This window comes from Sus scrofa, chromosome 2 (assembly GCF_054392235.1).
Source record: "Sus scrofa isolate SSC_HxYL_T2T_F1_AM1 chromosome 2, Sscrofa_HxYL_maternal_Yorkshire_Landrace_v2.0, whole genome shotgun sequence".
Taxonomy (NCBI): Eukaryota; Metazoa; Chordata; class Mammalia; order Artiodactyla; family Suidae; genus Sus; species Sus scrofa.
Window position 1 is genome coordinate 59,971,944 of NC_139384.1, and position 19,321 is coordinate 59,991,264.

Sequence of the window (19,321 nt, forward strand, 5' to 3'; positions counted from 1 at the left end):
TGCACTTACCTTTTTAATAGTTAGGGAAATTAAAATATTTATATTCTCCAATTACCTGCACAATCCCATTACCTGTGCTTTTTGTTCCTTTTTATTGATTTCAGTTTCCTTCTTTGGGTGTCCTTTCCTTTCTGCCCAGAGAACATCCTTTAGTCTTTTTGCAGAAGCAAGAATGCTAGCAGTGAATTCTCTCAGTATCTGTGTGTTTGGTAATATTTTCATTTTGCCTTACTCTTTGAAAGATAGTTTTGCTGGTGTAGAAATCTCCACTGATAGTTTTATTTCTCTCAGAACTTTGGTTATGTCATCTTATGTTATGTCATGAGTACCTTCTGGTACTCATTGTTTATAGTAGAAGTCAACTGTTAATTTTATGGTTCCCTTGTTCATGGTAAATCATGTTTCTGTTGCTGATTTCACAATTTTCTTGTCTTTGGCCTTCCACATTTGACTAGGATGTATCAGTATGTATATCTCCCATCCAAGTACTAACCAGCCTGACCCTGCTTAGCTTCTGAGATCAAACAGGATGTGTTATCGTTTTGTGTTTACTCTGCTTGGAATTTCTTTAGCTTTTTGGATATATAAGTTACTGTTTTTTCATCAGACTTGGAAAGACTTTAGACTCTTGTTTCTTCAAACATTTTTTGTCCCTTTATTTCTCTCCTCTCTTTCTCACAGTCATGTTATGTGTATGTTGGTGGTGTGTTCAATGGTATGCCATAAGTCCCTGAGGATCTGTTTGTTTTTCTTTCTTTATTCCTGATCCTCAGATTATATAATTTCTATTGATGAGTCATCCAATTCATTGATTCTTTCTTATACCATTTCAAATCTGCTATTATATCTTACTCATGTTTCTCTTCACACTGTATAAGCTTTGTGTTTTTCAAATCTGCTATTATGCCCTCTAGTGGAGTTTTGTTATTATCTTTTTTTTTTTTTTTTTTTTTTTTTTTTTGCTTCTTGGGGCCACACCTGCAGCATATGGAAGTTCCCAGGCTAGGGGTCAAATTGGAGCTGTACCTGCCAGCCTGTGCCACAGCCATAGCAATGCAGTATCCAAGTCATGTCTGTGACCTGTGCCACAGCTCATGGCAATGTCAGATCCTTAACCCACTGAGCCAGGCCAGGGATCGAACCTGTGTCCTCATGGATATTAGTTGGGTTCAATACCACTGAGCCACAATGGGAACTCCCTGCTACTATCTAATTTTAGAAATTCCATTTTTTTATGTAATCTGTCTCTTTTGATAGTCTCTATGTGGTGAATCATTGTCACCATACTCTTCTTTACTGTTTTTAATATGGTTTTAATTCCTCAACATTTATAATTACTTCTTTGACATCTTTATCTGATAAATCCACTATGTGAGTGCTCTCAGAAATGGATTCTATTAACTTTCTATTTCCTCCTCTGTAAGGGTCAAATTTTCTGTTTCTTTGACTATCTCATACTTTTTTTGTTAGAAAACTTGCATTTTTTTTTCTTTTTTTTTTTTGTGCCATGCCTCTGGCATGTGAAAGTTGACAGGTGGGGTATCAAACCCAAGCTACAGCAGCAACCCAAGTTGATGCAGTGACAACTAACTGGACAAGGTTTATCCTTAACCTGCTGTACCACAAGAGAATGAAGACTTGACATTTTAAATAATACATTGTTGCAACTCTGTATTCTAATCTCCCTCCTTGATAGGGGAATGGTGGTTTTTATTGGTTTTTTTCATTTTAGTAACTTGCCTTACACTCTGGAGTGTCTGCTGTCATGTGCAACATCTGTCTTCTCTGCTCTGCCTTTTTATTTTTGTTATTTTGAATGTTTAAATTTTTGTATTTTTTATTAAAGTGTAGTTGATTTACAGTGTTGTGCCAATTTCTGCTGTTTAGCAAGGTGACTCAGTCGTGTGTGTGTATTTATATATACTATATATATATTTCTTCTTTATATGTTTGGCAGAATTCATCAGTGAAGCTACCTGGACTGTAGCTTTCTCTGTTGCAAGATTTTAAATTACAGATTCAATTTCTTTGTGAGATTATTCATATTATTAAACAATTTCTTGTCTCAGTTTTGAAATTTGGAGTTTTCCTTATAATTGGAAATTTGTACTTTTTGACCAACTTCATCCAATTCCCCCACCCTCCAATTCCCACTATAAATTAATGATTGTAATTGGTCTGTTCATATTTTGTATTTCTTCCTGACTCAGTCTTGGAAGATTCTATGTTTCTATGAATTTGTCTATTTCTCCTAGATTGTCCCTCTTACTGGTGTAATCTCTTAAGATCCTTTTTATTTCGGTGGTCTCAGTTGTAACTTATCCCTTTTCATTTCTGATTTTATTTATTTGGGTTATCTCCTTTTTTCCTTGAGCCTGGCTAAAGGTTTATGAACTTTATCTTTTCAAAGAAACAGCTCTTTGTTTCATTGATCTTTTCTATTGTTTTTTAGTCTCTATTCCATTAATTTCTGCTCTGATCTCTGTGACTTCTTTGCTTCTAATTTGGGGTTTTGTTTGTTCTTCATTTTCTGCTTTCTTCAGGTGTAGGGTTGAGTTTTTTCTTTTTTGCTGAGGTAGGCATGTATCACTATAAATTCCCCTCTTAGCACTGCTTTTGCTATGTCCCATAGGTTTCATATTGTTGTGTTTTCATTTTCTTTTGTCTTCAAGTATTTTTTTAATTTCCTCTTTGATTGCTTCCATGATCTGTTGGTTTTTAGTAAAATATTGTTTAGCCTCCATGCGTTTGTGTTTTTTGCAGTTTTTTTCTTTTATGTGATTTCTAGTCTCAGAGTGTTGTAGTATAAGACTAGAGGTGTCTTAAACTGTCCGTGTGTGTGTGTCTTTTGCAGCTTTTTTCTCATAGGTGATTTCTAGTCTCAGAAAGACACTAGAGGTGTCTTAAACTGTCTCTCTCTCTCTCTCTATATATATATATATATATATCGATACATATATATATATATGTATCGATATATATATATATGTCTTTTGTCTTTTTAGGGCCACACTGCAGCATATGGAGGTTCCCAGGCTAGGAGTCTTAATTGGAGCTACAGCTGCCGGCCTACGCCACAACCACAGCAACACAGGATCTGAACTGCGTCTGCAGCATACACCACAGCTCACAGCAATGCTGGATCCTTAACCCACTGGCGAGGCCAGGAATCAAACCTGCAACCTCATGGTCACTAGTCAGATTCGTTTCTGCTACACCACAACAGACACTCCAAACTGTCCTTACTTTTTTAAATTTTCTCTTTCTTTTTTCTGTTCAGCATGGGAGATTTCAACTACTGTGTCTTCCAGATCACTTATCTCTTCCTATGTATTATCCGAACTCCTGTTGATTTCTTCTGATGTCATTTTTAAATTTCGCTATTATAATCTTTAGCTGTTTGGTTCATCTTTATTTTTTCTAATTGTTTTTAAACTTCTCACTTCAGTCACTGAGCTTGTTGAGCTTGTTTATAGTTGTTATCTTAAACTCTTTACTGGGTAGGTTGCTAATCCCCACCACTTAGTTCCTCTCCTAGGATTTTATCTTTTCCTACCTTTGGAGCATACTCCTTTGTCATCTCCTTTTGCCTAATTCTCTGTGTTTATTTCTATGAATTAGGTAGGCTGTTTATGTTTTCTGATCTTAGAGAAGTAGGTTTATATAGGAGATATCTGTCCTATGATGCCCAGTAGCATAATCCCCCCACCACCACCCCCATCACCAGGGTAATATGATCTAGGGATGCCTCCTATCTTTTGAGTGGGTCCTTCTGTTGTGGCAGGGCGAACTACTGTGGGTATGCTGGCAGGCAGGACTGGTCTCTGGCCCAGTTGGCTGCAATGCCTTGCATTATTCAGAGGCTTTTGGACATTGGTGGGCAAGGCTAGGTCCCAGAATAGCCAACTGAGTCGCACTGGGGTTTCCTGAAAGCTTGTCTCAGCTTGCTGGTAGGTATCAGCCAGTGCTAGTGCAGTTGGTTTTGGGACATGGGAGGTCCTGGGACTGCTGTCTGCAAGTGCTGGCAAGTCCCAGTACTGGTGTCAGCTCACTAGTATGTGGGATGAGGGCCTTAAAACTCCTGGGTCGGATGCTGGCCTGTTTGTGGGCACAACCAGATCCCAGTGTGATTGTCCTTAGGGCCTGGGATCCTGGTGCTGGCTCTAGTCCGATGGGGGCTGGTTTCAGTTCATGGCTGACTCCAGGGCCATGGTTCTACGACTGATTTGACCTGCTGGTATTCATAGTTGTTTCCCATACATGACAGGCTGTGTATGGTGGGGCATCCCAAAACTGTTGCTAACTTGCTGATGGGTAAGGCTGAGTCCTGGAGCAAATAGTCTAGACTCCAAAGTATAACTTGCCAGTACCAGTGTGCCCATGGTAAAACATAAATGACTTCCATAAATTACTGCCAGTAGCATCTATGTCTTCAGGGGAAGTCAGGTGGCCTCCTGCTTCTCTGGTAGGCTTCTCCAAGTTCAACAAGTCAATCTGACCTAGGTTTTCAAATTACTTCTCTGTGCTGGATCTCAGAGCATGTGAGATTTTGCTTGTGTCATTTAAGGGCAGAATTTCTGTTTTCTACAGCCTCTAGCTCTCTCTTACACAAGTCCCACTGGCTTTCAAAGTTAGATATTATGGGGTCTCATCTCCAGTGTACCCCTGGGCTGAGGAGCCCGGCCTGAGGCTTGGACCCCTCACTCCTTGGGGAGAACCTTTGCAGTTGTGGTTGTCCTTCTCACTCCTTGAGGAGAACTTCTGCAATTATGATTGTCCTCCTGTTTGTATGTCACCTACCTGGGGATGTGGGTCTTAACTATACTGCTTCTCTACTGGTGCTACCCATCTCACTCTAGCTCCTTCTTGATATCTTAGAGCTGAAAACTCTTTTTTGCTAATCTTCAGGTCCTTTCATTGACAGTTCCTCTGTAAATAGTCATAATTTTTGTGTACCTGTGGGAGGAGGTGAGCACAGGGTCTTCCTACTCTGCCATCTTGACCACTCTGTTATATACATTCTATGTGTTATTATTTTTACGTTCTGAATATATTTAAAAAGAATTTACATTCACAATTTTGATGATGTTTCTATAAATATCAATCAGATTGAATTGGTTAGTGTTGTTCAAAATTTATGTATTCTTACTAATTACTTTTGTCTTCTTGCTGTATCAAACATTGAGAGAAATTTGTTAAAATCTACAACTATGATTGCCTATTCTTTTAGTTTTACTAATTTTTGCTTAATGAATTTTGAATTTCTGTTATTAGATGCATACATATTTACTACCATTAAGTCTTTCCTTGGGATTGATCATCTTATTATTATGCATTGTCCCTCTTTATCCCCAGTAACACTCTTTGTCTTAAAGTTTACTTTTGACATATCTATTTTCTGATCCCTTTACTTCCAGTATAGTTGTATCTTTATATTTCACATTGCTTCTTGTAAACAAGATGTAACTATGTCTTGTTTCTTTATCCAGGCTGACGATTAAAGAATTTAGTATAATTACTAATATGGTTGAGATAATTCCACCATCTTGTTGTTTTCTGTTTATTACATTTGTTCTTTCTTCTTTTGCTTTTCCTTTCCTGCTTCCATTTTTTTCCTCTTTTATTAGCTTTTTTTTTTTTTATTTTCCCACTGTACAGCAAGGGGGTCAGGTTATCCTTACATGTATACATTGCAATTACAGTTTTTCCCCCACCCTTTCTTCTGTTGCAACATGAGTATCTAAACATAGTTCTCAATGCTATTCAGCAGGATCTCCTTGTAAATCTATTCTAGGTTGTGTCTGATAAGCCCAAGCTCCTGATCCCTCCCACTCCCTCCCCCTCCCATCAGGCAGCCACAAGTCTCTTCTCCAAGTCCATGATTTTCTTTTCTGAGGAGATGTTCATTTGTGCTGGATATTAGATGCCAGTTATAAGTGATATCATATGGTATTTGTCTTTGTCTTTCTGGCTCACTTCACTCAGGATGAGATTCTCTAGTTCCATCCATGTTGCTACAAATGGCATTATGTCATCCTTTTTATGGCTGAGTAGTATTCCATTGTGTATATATACCACATCTTCCTAATCCATTCATCTGTCGATGGACATTTGGATTGTTTCCATGTCCTGGCTATTGTGAATAGTGCTGCAATGAACATGCGGGTGCATGTGTCTCTTTTAAGTAGAGCTTTGTCCGGATAGATGCCCAAGAGTGGGATTGCAGGGTCATATGGAAGTTCTATGTATAGATTTCTAAGGTATCTCCAAACTGTTCTCCATAGTGGCTGTACCAGTTTACATTCCCACCAGCAGTGCAGGAGGGTTCCCTTTTCTCCACAGCCCCTCCAGCACTTGTTATTTGTGGATTTATTAATGATGGCCATTCTGACTGGTGTGAGGTGATATCTCATGGTAGTTTTGATTTGCATTTCTCTTATAATCAGCGATGTTGAGCATTTTTTCATGTGTTTGTTGGCCATCTGTATATCTTCTTTGGAGAACAGTCTATTCAGGTCTTTTGCCCATTTTTCCATTGATTGATTGGCTCTTTTGCTGTTGAGTTGTATAAGTTGCTTGTATATTCTAGAGATTAAGCCCTTGTCCGTTGCATCATTTGAAACTATTTTCTCCCATTCTGTAAGTTGTCTTTTTGTTTTCTTTTGGGTTTCCTTTGCTGTGCAAAAGCTTTTCAGTTTGATTAGGTCCCATGGGTTTATTTTTGCTCTAATTTCTGTTGCTTTGGGAGACTGACCTGAGAAAATATTCATGATGTTGATGTCCGTGAGTGTTTTGCCTATGTTCTCTTCTAGGAGTTTGATGGTGTCCTGTCGTATATTTAAGTCTTTCAGCCATTTGGAGTTTATTTTTGTGCATGGTGTGAGGGTGTGTTCTAGTTTCATTGCTTTGCATGGAGCTGTCCAGGTTTCCCAGCAATGCTTGCTGAATAGACTTTCCTTTTCCCATTTTATGTTCTTGCCTCCCTTGTCAAAGATTATTTGACCATAGGTGTCAGGGTTTATTTCTGGGTTCTCTCTATTCTGTTCCATTGGTCTGTCTGTCTGTTTTGATACCAGTACCACACTGTTTTGATGACTGTGGCTTTGTAGTATTTCTTGAAGTCTGGGAGAGTTATGCCTCCTGCTTGGTTTTTGTTTCTCAGGATTGCTTTGGCGATTCTGGGTCTTTTGTGGTTCCATATAAATGTTTGGATTGTTTGTTCTAGTTCTGTGAAAAATGTCATGCATAATTGGATAGGGATTGCATTGAATCTGTAGATTGCTTTGGGTAGGATGGCCATTTTCACAATATTGATTTTTCCAATCCAGGAACATGGACTATCTTTCCATTTCTTTACATCTTCTTTGATTTCTTTGATTAAGGTTTTATAGTTCTCGGCATATAGGTCCTTTACCTCTTTGGTCAGGTGTATTCCGAGGTATTTGATTTTGTGAGGTGCAATTTTAAAAGGTATTGTATTTTTGTGTTCATTTTCTAATGTTTCATTGCTGGTATACAGAAATGCAACTGACTTCTGAATGTTAATCTTATATCCTGCCACTTTGCTGAATTTATTAATCAGTTCAAGGAGTTTTGGGGTTGAGTCCTTAGGGTTTTCTAGGTATAGAATCATGTCATCTGCATACAGTGACAGTTTGATCTCTTCTCTTCCTATATGGATGCCTTTTATTTCTTTTGTTTGTCTAATTGCTGTGGCTTTTTAGATATTTCTCTTAATGTTATAATTGGTCATTCAATATGGTAGCCATTAGCCACACTTTTAAATAAGTTTAAAATTCAGTTCATCATTGTACTTTAGGTGCCCAGTTACATGTCCCCATTACTGGATTAGATAATAAAGATTACTGCAGAAAGTTCTGTTAGACAGCTCTCTAGAGATTAAGATCAGGATTTATTGTGGTCAGAGTGATCTTAGGTCAATTGTGAAAAGATAAACATTCTAGTCAGAAGATGTGTGTTTTTGTTGTGTGTCTGCTACTGATTAGCTTTGTATCTGTAGGCAAATGACCCACTGCTCTTAGCCTCAATTTTTTTTCTAAAACATGGGGATAATAATTCCTGCTCTTTCTGCTTTATGGAGTACTTAGAAGAAATAAGTTTAAAATGATAATTTATTTGTAAGTCAAAGCAGTTTTCAAAAAAAAAGTTAACAGCTGATTGACTAGTTTCTGTGTTTTGTTTGCTTTTTTAGGCTGCTAACAGAACTGGAATCTCATTCTTGGTGGCCCTTTAGCTCCAAGCTTTGGAAGATGCCCTCGGAAACAAAGCCCAGATGGGGTGCCTCAAACACTAGTTCCAAAGCTTTTGGAAAAGAAGGGATAGTGATCAGAATTCCCTCTATTATTTCGCAAAGAACAGAATCTCATGTTATACCAGGAAGTCTCACCATGCTTGTTTCTGGATTGGAAATCCACAACTCGGATTCTTTGCTCATGCACAAATTTGAAAGAGAAGACATAGATGACATCAAGGTTCACACACCATATGAAATTAGCATCCGCCAGCGGTTCATTGGGAAGCCAGACATAGCTTATCATTTGATATCTGCCAAGATGCCAGAGGTTATCCCCATTTTAGAAGTATGGTTCAGCAAGAAGATTGAGTTGTTAGAAGATGCTTTGGTACTCAGAAGCACTGCAACCTCTTCCCCAGTAGAGAAAGGGGACTCAGTCTGGCATGCAGGTGAGTGATCATCAAAACAGTCTGTGCACAAGATTGCTAAAGTCATAGTAAAACTCAACACACCTGTGGTGTATACTTTATACGATGCATCACTCAGAGGAACTGCTGATTTCAGCTCACTAGCCACTGTGATTTGTTTGTAAATAAAAATAATTTCAGATTTTTCCTCAGTACTTGCCATCTGAATGTCAAATCACTCAGGTTTATTACACGCTTGAGAGATCTATGGGTTTCACAAATGTGTCAGAAACGGTTTTGTTAACTCTTTCAAAACAAAGGAAATTTCTGAGTTAGATGTTTTCACGTTCTTTTCTCTGACTTGAGAACCAATACTTCAGGGTCTTAACTAGCATCATCCCCACCTGCTCTGGTATGTCTCCAGTCCCTCCACCTAGGATTATTCTGTTTTCTTGACATTTAATCAAGGTCTTCCCAGCCCACCTTCCAGATGTGCATTTGGGCATCAGAATTTTTGAAAACTTCAGCATGGTTTGTGTGTGTGTGTGTTTTTAGCATCTACAGGATACTGTGAAAACCTTGTTTGTATGGCTGCAGGCCTGTCCGAGGTACAGAGGATGTAGCTGAGCATGGCCCCAGGGTCGTGTGGGTATGTCCCCAGGCCCCAGCCTCCTCCCTAGCATAGGATAAATTGGTGTTACATGACTTCTCATTTTTGCCACTCTGACAGATGTCAAGTGGCATATTGATGGTAATTTATTTTTATTTTTTTATTGATTGTAAGATGGAGCATCTGATGCTTTTTATTTGCTTTTTTGGCACCACAGGTTTTCCTCTATGGGTTGCCTGTTCTATTGTTTTGTTTTTTCTCTTTCTTTACTGAGCTGTCTATGTATTTATTTACTTACTTATTTATTTATTTATTTATTTTGGCCACTCCCATAGCCATGTGGAAATTCATATGGCCAGAGTTCAAACTTGCACCATAGCAGTAACCAGAGCCACAACAAATGTGGATCCCCTAACCCGCCGAGCCATCAGAGAATTTCTGGTTTGTCCTTTTTGTTATTATTATTATTTCTTTGTAATTTGCAGGAGTTCATTATTCATTCTAGATATTTATCCTTCCTTGACTTTAGAGTCTATACTACTTCTCTCAGACTGTCAGCCTCCATTACAGAAATCTTTAGTTCTGCTATGGTCAAATCTACCAGTTTCCCCCTTAAGTTTTTTTTTGAGCCCTACTTAAAATATCCCGAACTCTTTATAAAATATTCTCTTTTCTAATACTAGCAATATAAGTGACATTACTTCTATGTTACGGTAATTTTTCTAACAAGTGATAATAGGCCTTTCTTATTAACTTTGATTACTAGAATTTGTATATTTGTTTGTTTAATTTTTTTTTTTTTTTTGTCTTTTTGCCAATTCTAGGGCCGCACCCGCAGAATTTGAAGGTTCCCAGACTAGGGGTCTAATCGGAGCTATAGCCGCTGGCCTATACCAGAGCCACAGCAACTCAGGATCCGAGCCACGTCTGTGACCTATACCACAGCTCACAGCAACGCTGGATCCGTAACCCACTGAGCAAGGCCAGGGATCGAACCTGCAACCTCATGGTTCCTAGTCAAATTTGTTAACCACTGAGCCATGACGGGAACGCCGAATTTGTGTAAAGTAAGAGATATGTTTGTTATTCCAATTCCTTTTCTTTTTTCCTCTAAAGTGATTGATTACAATTCCACCATGTAACCTGTTTCCTTAACACATGAATGTTTTGATGTTATTTTAGATGGCCTCAAGTTTCAAAAAGAAATATTCTTGATAATAGATCTGGTCCCATAAGTATCAAAATGTTGGATATGTTAATGTAAAAACTTAATTTAAAAACTTACTTTCTTGGAGTTCCCTTGGTGGCGCAACAGGTTCAGGATCTGGAGTTGTCACTGCTGTGCCTCAGGTTTGGGCCCCGACTCCAGAACGTCCACATGCTGTGGACACAGCCAAAGAAGAAAAAGCAAAACTCTCTTGGCATTTCCAGATTTTTCTTTGGCCCCTCACTCAAGGCAGGACTCAAGCTGATCCATAAAAGGACCAAGAAGAATGAACTGTACCAGCCAGCATAAGACCCTGACCAGAAGGGTCTGTAAGCCCACCATGGGCACTCTGATACCCCAGGTTTCCCTCATTTCTGTTTTCCTCTGGGAGGGACCTCAGCAGTGAGAAAAAGAAGGAGGCCCTGGCTAATGGGACCAGATGCAGAGCACCATGGGCCATTTGTTCTGATGGTGCTGTTGGAGAATCCTGCTGTGCCAGGCATAGTGCCAAGTACCCATAGTCCTGAAAACAAAACTAAATAAAGCCCACAGTCCTTCTTGTGAAACCCTACCACATTTGTGGGTTTTGTGTTAGACATGGTAATTTCAGAATAGAACATGGCACAGAATATTGAAAATGATGGCAGATGCGAGCAAGCCAATTATGACATAGAAAGTCACACTGTACAAGCAAGAGGAGCACAAGCTTGCTGGGCTTTACTATCATGGCATAGACCCCATGGAAGATGGGATGGTAAACTCTGACCCCGAGCATCCAGGCTAGAGTGGAGCAGGAAGTGAGTGCCAGGGCCTGTGCAGCCATGATCAGTCCGCAGGAAGCTGGGTGGGCGCAAATTCTGCAGGGTCGCCCATCAAGAAGGGGAGAGTGGACTTCCTGAGCACAATCTAAGGCTGCTGACCAGAACATCTTTCTTAGGGAAGTTGCAGACACACTTTTAAGGTCTTTCCACTGATTGAACCAGGCCCACCAGATTGTGTGGGACAAGGTCCTTTATCTAAAGTCAACCAATGGTGAGCCTTCATCTGCAAACACCTTCCCAGCAACGCTTAGATTAGAGTTGAATTAAATAACCGGGGACTATAGCCTTGCCCTTCACAGTAGCAGATTGTATGTGTATGGAGTGAATTGAGTCACTTCCATGATGACAGATGGATTTTCATCTCATTGCTTCTGGGTAGGATCCCTGCAGTGTGTATGTCTGAACTGAACTGAGCAAGAAATGCCCTCCTCCCCTTGTGAGGCTGCCCTGCCCAGGTGAGGCAGGTATACCTTATAGCTGTGGATTTGGAGAGGTGCAGGTGACAAGGAGATATGTTTGGAAGAAGCCAGCATGCTGACTTCAGTAGCAAGATGGTATTTTGTTTGCTTGGAACTTCACAGTAGTCCTATACAAGCCCAGCGATGAGAACTTACTTCTCACTGTTGCCTCTCTTGTTGTGTCTGTGAGCACCTCTGTTTTTACTGTTGTACATTGGAAACTACAGAAACAGTTGAGGAAACCATGACTTTGACATCTCAGAAATGTATTTCTCTTCTTGATGAACCATTTTGCTGAAATGTATGGCCAGAAGGTGGCAGTCTAGTAACAAGAGACCAGCATTTGCTAGGAATCAGTGTCTAGAAGAACTTTCCAGAGATCTCTGTAGTAATGTAGAGTGTAGGCAGGTGAGCACTTGGGGTGGCCAGGCCAACAGCTGGGGGAGGAGAATCTCCTGGAACTCAAGGGCCAGAAATGGCACAGGTGGGCGGATTCCACCTTAGGGAAAAACAGTTGAAAATTGCTATTTTTCTACACAGCATCTTTAAAATCATCTTTTAAATTTTAGAATAATTTCAGACTTAGGAAAAAGTTGTTCCTGTGTCTCCCACACTCAGTTTGCCCTACCTTGTTATTTTACACTAGTATCATTCATTGTCACAACTAATGAACCTATGTTGCTTCATCTTTATTCACCAAAATCTGTATTTTACCCAGACTTCCTTACTTTTACTACCCCAGAATCCCATCCAGGATCCCATATGACATTTCAGCATCTCATCTCCTTGGACTCTTCTTGATAGTTACAGTTTCTCAGACTCTCCTGGTTTTGGTGATCTCGACAGCTTTTAAAAGTAGTGGTCAAGGTTTTTGTAGACTCTCCCCTAGTGTGACTTTGTCTCATGATCCACTGGGGTGATGATGGGCTTTTGGAGGAAGACCACAGAGCTCTTATCTTATAAGAGCAAGGTCTATGCATGGCATTTTAAAGAGTGTTTTGTACTGATTTCGGAGTTCTCTTCATGGCACAGTGGAAATGAATCCGACTAGTAACCATAAGGGCGCAGGTTCAATCCCTGGCCTCACTCAGTGTGTCAGGGATCCAGTGCTGCTGTGAGCTGTGGTATAGGTCACAGGCGCAGCTCAGATCCTACATTGCTGTGGCTGTGGCGTAGGCCAGGGGCTATAGTTCCAATTCAACCCCTAGTCTGGGAACTTCTGTATGCCGCAGGTGCAGCCCTAAAAGGCAAAAAAAAAAAAAAAAAAAGTATTTTGTACTGATGTGTGTTTTTGCTGTTTGCTGACTGTCACCTTCTGAGAGGGGCCTTCTTTGACCACCTAACTTAAGGGGACTCTCATCACCCAATCACTTACCCTATAGAAATCTTGCCTTAGCACTTGCCCTCTGGCGCCACTACCCTCTGGTTTGCTGATCGGCTTCCCACACTGGGACATGTGCTCCAGAATCAGGACGGAGACTATCTTTTCTCACCCCACCTCCAGCACCCAGGACAGGTTCAGGTAACCAAAAGGCACATGCATCTCTGTGTGAAGATGAATAAACTTCTAGGAGTTCCCTGGTGGCCTAGTGGGTTAATGATCCAGTGTTGCCCCTGCTATAATGTGATATTGATCTCTGGCCTAGGAACTTCCACATGTTGCAGGTGCAGCCAAAAAAAAAAAAAAAAAAAAAAAAGATTAAACTTCTGGGGCATTGAAATCTCTGCACAGGGTCATTAATTTAAGACCATCTTTTGAAGCCATGAAGCCCTGGGACATAGCACCATGGTGACCACCAGTAAGACCCTTCCATGTGTTCACTTAGGATGCAAGCACTGGACTGACTATAGATGGCCCCCCTGTGGTCATTAGGTCATGGTGATGCCCTGACTACTGACAGACTCCCAGGGAGCTACTTGGCACTCATCCACTTGATCCCTTCCAAGGCCCCATGCATGAGTCCAAGCCATACGCCATCTAGTTTTGCAAAGTGGTTTTTGTTTGTTTGTTTGTTTTGTTTTTGTCTTTTTGCCTTTTCTAGGGCTGCACCCACGGCATATGGAGGTTCCAAGGCTAGGGGTCTAATTGGAGCTGTAGCTGCCAAGCCTACTCCAGAACCACAGCAACACGGGATCCGAGCTGCAACCTACTCCACAGCTCACGGCAATGCTGGATCCTTAACCCACTGAGCAAGGCCAGGGATCGAACCTGCAACCTCATGGTTCTTAGTCAGATTCGTTAACCACTGAGCCACGATGGGAACTCCGCAAAGTAGTTTTTAAAATTATCATCAGTTGAGACTGCTATCTCTCTCTATTTCATTTCTTTCTGTTATACTTCTTGTTGTATTGAGGACATGAGGCAATTTGTGGGGTTTTTTGAAAGGGCTTCCAACCCAGTTATATAAGTTGCTGGATCCATCCCCAGGTAAAGTAGGCATTTTCCTTTTGTCATCTTTGGGGTGTTTGGAGCCTGGGGACAAAGAGGAAGATTTTCCTGTGGTTCTGTTCCCAGGTCAGGCCCTGGTGATCTTTGCTCTGAACTTGCCATGAGATCAGGAGTCTGTGTCTGATGCACAAAGGAGACTGGAGTCTTGGTGCTGCCTCTTCCAGCCCAGCCCTTGCTCAGGGTTCACCTTAATGCTTCCACGTTCTTGGAAAGTGGAATCTTTTGTAAGCTCCCACGTACCTTGAACAATCTGTGCTTATTTTGTTTAACTGAGATAACTAGTGACTTTTGAGACAAAAGTCATCTTAGACTGAATCAGATTCTTTCAGAAGATATTTCAAGGCATTGAAGTAACTGAATCATCAACTCAGGTCTCAACACAGAATTCTAGGGGTGGCCAACCCTTGAACTAGACAAACCCTATAAAAAAAAATCCGTGATTAGTGTATTCCAAGAAGAGAAATCTTCAATTTTGACTTTTTGATTGTTTAGGTAATCCCATTTGGTAAACACTCAAAAATGTGTAGTCTTTTTCTGTAGTATAACTATAGGTACTGAAATGGAAACCACAGTGACAATACAAGAGCTCGGTTCTGGGCACAAGTGTGCATCAGATGTGCGTCTTGCTGAGAAGCTAGTTGGGGGATCCCAGTTTGAAAAGATGATGAAAAAAAAAAATAAGAAGCAGTGCAGTACCAAGTAAGCTACTGCAAAGGTGTGCAGACTGAATGATATCAGGACAGACGAGGAAAGATTGCCACTAATGGAAGGGCCAAGTGGAAAACATGGCTCTATACTTGGGCTCAGGGACATCTGTCTGCATGACATATGCAGAGAGGCTGCTGGGTAGGTGGGGACAGCATACTGGGGACAGGATGGCTGGAACAGGAATCTTCAGGATCAGGGAGCAGACTTAGGAAGGAGATACAGGCTGAGTGAGGAATTTACTTTCACCTGTTCAGTCATAGAACCATTGTTAACGTAGACAAGTGAAGTGCACTTTGCCATCACAAATCACTGATAACACTTGAATGTCATGTACGTTAGTTGGCCTTTCCTTTGTTGTAATAATGACTAGTAGAACATGTCCTCCGTTTTGGCTATCGTATTGTTTACTTTAGCCCTGTCATTGTAGTGTCAGTTTAAGTGTTCTCTTGCTAACTGTTTCAGAAAAATATTTTTCACTGTGTAACATCTTAATGACATTTGATTTGGATCATGTAAGACCAGGCAACACTGAATTATGTGCTATGGAAAGTTCTCTGCTAATTAATAAGCCCTTATGATGGTTGGAGTAGGGTGGCACTTAGGAGACTCTAGAGCACAGGTTATGAAATCAATTTGTTTGGTTGCATCCAGCTTTTATATGAAGAATAGAATAGAAAAGCACATCTGAGGGCATAGTACTAAGGTTCTTGTCTTGTAAAACTTCTTCAGACCTTCTTGGTGCATGTGAGGGTGTAGCAGTTCTCTGTAGGATGTGCTTCTCACAGTGGTACACAGCTAAAGGATGCAAAGACTCTCATGTAGGGCCTCCTCCTCAGTGGAGATGGGCCTGAGGCTTGCAGTGTGGACCCTGGGTCTTTCCACAGGCTTTGCTTCATATCAACTGGTTCCAAAACTCACTCTATCTGGTCAAGGCCCTTTTCCTGTCTAGAATCCCAAGAAAACATGCTTTATTGTCCTCATTTTAGCCTGAATTTATCCTGGATGAAGCCAGGCCTTCTTTGCCCAGCCAGACACTCTGAGGGAGTGTTAATTTGTAAGAAATTTTTTTAAGAGATAAGAATCAAGGGGATGTTTGCATGCATGTTGGAGGTAGCTTGTCTGTCCCCTGGAAGGAGGGACTTGGTGCAGCTGGCCTGTCCTGGAGGCACCAACTATGCACCTGCTCTTTAGGCCCAACAAGAGCTTTACCCCAAGATGGATTTCTTTTCCTAATAGCTCATTTTTTGGCTACTCCAGACTGCTCTGATGAAGGGTTTTGCTGGCCACCATCAGGGTCCTAGGAAGGAAGTGGGGGTCCCATCTTTGCCCCTCCATTCTGCTGAAGTAGAGAAGTCTGCATAATGGAGTTGGTGCTGCTGATTATGAGCCCAGGGTGCCTTCTGCTTTCCAGCATCCTAGTATTAAACATGGCTATAACAGCATGTCTGAAGTGGTCTGCATTACGGAAAAAAGCAGAGGATAGACTCTATGCTCCTGCCTTGGCTTTGCAGTATCAGGGTTGCAGTTGGAGACATCACTTTAAATAAAGCATTCACTGTTCGTCACCAGGCTGCTCTTAGCAAGATTACCCAAAGACAGATGTGTGAGTGGAAACACCCCACGCAATGCCTCGCCATGTACGGCACTCTGGCTCACCCCCACCTCAGCACAGCTCCACATTCAGCTTGCTGAACCCCTCCAGCTAGCCACCCTCTGTGCTGTGGAACCACAGAGTTTTGCAGGGTAATCAGGTAATACTGTGGTCCCAGTAGTGTGTTTCGTGTAGTATTTATGTTTTATACTCTAAATACAAAATAAAACACTCCTAGATAAAGGAATTAGATCCTCAGTACTTACAGTGTTGCATACTGTGATCAGTGTGTGGTAAAGAAAGAATCAGCCCTGGATTGAGGTAGAAGACAAGGTTCAGGCTGGTTCCGTCGGCTTAGCAGAGGCTGGAAGTTATACCCACCACACCCATTGCTTCTGTAAGAGACTCTAAACCGGTAGATGACTGTAAAATCTGTCAACCCAGGGAGCTCTGCCAATCTTGAATACCACTTGCTATGAAGTTCTGAATGCTCTTGCATTGTTCATACCTTCCTGAAGATGCCACTGCTGTTTGGCTTTCCATTTTAGCATCTGGGCTGATTGACTGTGCCATGCACCACGAACCATCCTCAGGGAGCCTGGAAAGCAGTCCACTTCAGCTACAGTCAAGAGAGCCAGTAATTTCTGAAGGGGACGTCGGGGAACTGAGACAGGTAACATGCATTCATTGTGCCATGTCCTCCCTTTCAGGTAACTTACTTTTCTTTCTTGCCTAAAAACAACTCTTCACTGGTTTATGCTTGCCTCTCATCTATAAGGAGCTGCTAGGATTACCACCTGATTTACTCAGCTCCCTCTGGCTGGAGAAAAAAGACAAAGGACCATGTCCATTTTGAGTCCATGTGTTTTGTGGCATGAAGACACACATAGCATTCCTATGCATGCACAGTAGTTCTGGCAGCCTGTTGTATGTGTGTGTGTGTGTGTGTGTGTGTGTGTACATGAGCTCTGACATATCTGCAGGGTGTGTGTGTACATGATGCATGTGTACATGTGGGGTCTGTACATACATGCATATACAGTGTATTATGTGTGCATATGTGTGCAATGCTTGAATGTATATGCTGCATGTGTGCTCTGTGCTTGTACAGTTGAGGGTGCTTACTTTTTCAGATCTCTCTGAAGTACTCAACACTGGATTCTTGAGGCTCACCACATTTGTCTAGGAGGTTGGAATTTAAACATTTGATATAAATAATTTCAACTTATTTTCCTATGTTAATACTAGACAATACAATTGATTTTTCCTTTTCATATTTTTTAATTGTTTTTAATTGAAATACAGTTTCTTTAGTGTCGTGTTAGTTTCAGGTATACAGCACAATTAATTCAGTTACACACATATATGTACTTTTTCCTTTCCTATATATTCTTTTCCTTTATAGCTTATTACAAAATATTGGGTATAGTTCTCCATGCTGTATACCAGGTCCTTGATTGGTTATATAATTTAGATATAGTAGTGTGTGTTTGTTAATCTAAACTTCCTAATTTATCCATTTCCCCCACCACCTCTCCCCTTTGGTAACCATAAGTTTGTTTTCTATGCCTGGAGATCTATTTCTGTTTTGTAAATAAGCACAATAGTTTACCTTTTTTTTGGATTCCCCATGTAATTGATATCAGGATATTTGTCTTTCTCTGTCTAACTTACTTCACTTAGTATGATAGTCTCTATTTCCATCGATGTTGCTGCAAATGACATTATTTCATTCTTTTTCATGGCTGAGTAATATTCCATTATATGTATATACCACATCATCTTTATCAATTACTCTGTCAGTGGACATTCACATTGCTTCCATATGGTAGTTCTATATTTAGTTTTCTGAGGTACCTCCATACTGTTTTCCATATTGGTTGTACCAATTTACATTCCTACAAACAGTGAAGGAGTATTCCCTTTTCTCTACATCCTCTCCAGCATTTGTTGTTCATTGACTTGTTATTGATGGCCACTCTAACTGGCTTGAGGTGGTACCTCATTGTTGTTTTGATTTCTATTTCCCTAATAATTGGTGGTGTTGAGCATTTTTTCATGTGCCTCCTTGCCATCTGTATGTCTTCTTTAGAGAAACATGTTTTTAGGATTTTTGCCTGTTTATCAATTGAGTTGTTTATTTTGTTGTTGTTGAGTTGCATAAATTCTCTGTATATTTTGGAGATTAAACCTTTGTTATTTGAGTTATTTGCAAAGATTTTCACCTATCATATATGTTGTCTTTTCATTGTTTTAATGGTTTCCTTTGCTGTTGGAAGCTATTGCGTTTAATTAGGTCCCATTGGTTTACTTGTGTCTTTATTGTCAGTATTCTAAGAGGTGGATAAGAGAAGATGTTGCTGTGATTTATGCCGAAGAGCATTCTGCCTATATTTTTATCTATGAGTTTTATATTATCTAAGTTACATTTAAATCTGTAATAAATTTTGAGTTATTTTGGTATACAGTGTTAGTGTTCTTTCATTCTTATATATGTACCTCATTTTAAAATATTTTGTTTTAGTTCTATGAAGAATGTCATTGGTAATTCGATAGGGACTGCATTGATTGAATGTATAGATTGCCTTAGGTAGTATTGTCATTTTGACTATATTGATTCGTCCAATCCAAGAACATGATATGTCTGCCCAACTATTTGTGTCTTCTTTGATTTTTTTCATCAGCATCTTATAGTTTTCAGAGTACAAGTCTTTTATCTATTTAGGTAGGCTTATTCCTAGGTATTTTATTGTTTGTGATATGCTGGTAAATGGGATGGTTTCCCTAATTTCTCTTTCTGATCTTTCATTGTTAGT

General features: G+C 40.3%; 1 protein-coding gene across 8 annotated transcripts in view; it reads left to right on the forward strand.

The window, feature by feature from the left end:
* SNAP47 (synaptosome associated protein 47) overlaps positions 1 to 19,321 on the forward strand; it is a 110,228-nt gene that overhangs the window by 56,805 nt on the left and 34,102 nt on the right. For 5 of the 8 annotated variants that reach the window (XM_085012081.1, XM_085012082.1, XM_085012080.1 and 2 more), the window contains 2 exons: positions 8,213 to 8,703; positions 17,054 to 17,178. In XM_085012081.1, the coding sequence (XP_084868207.1) occupies positions 8,213 to 8,703; positions 17,054 to 17,178 (616 nt within the window). Of the gene's footprint in view, positions 1 to 8,212; positions 10,170 to 10,216; positions 10,679 to 17,053; positions 17,179 to 19,321 lie in introns of those variants that run through there. The other 3 variants (XM_085012084.1, XM_085012083.1, XR_014837311.1) reach the window with 2 other exon arrangements.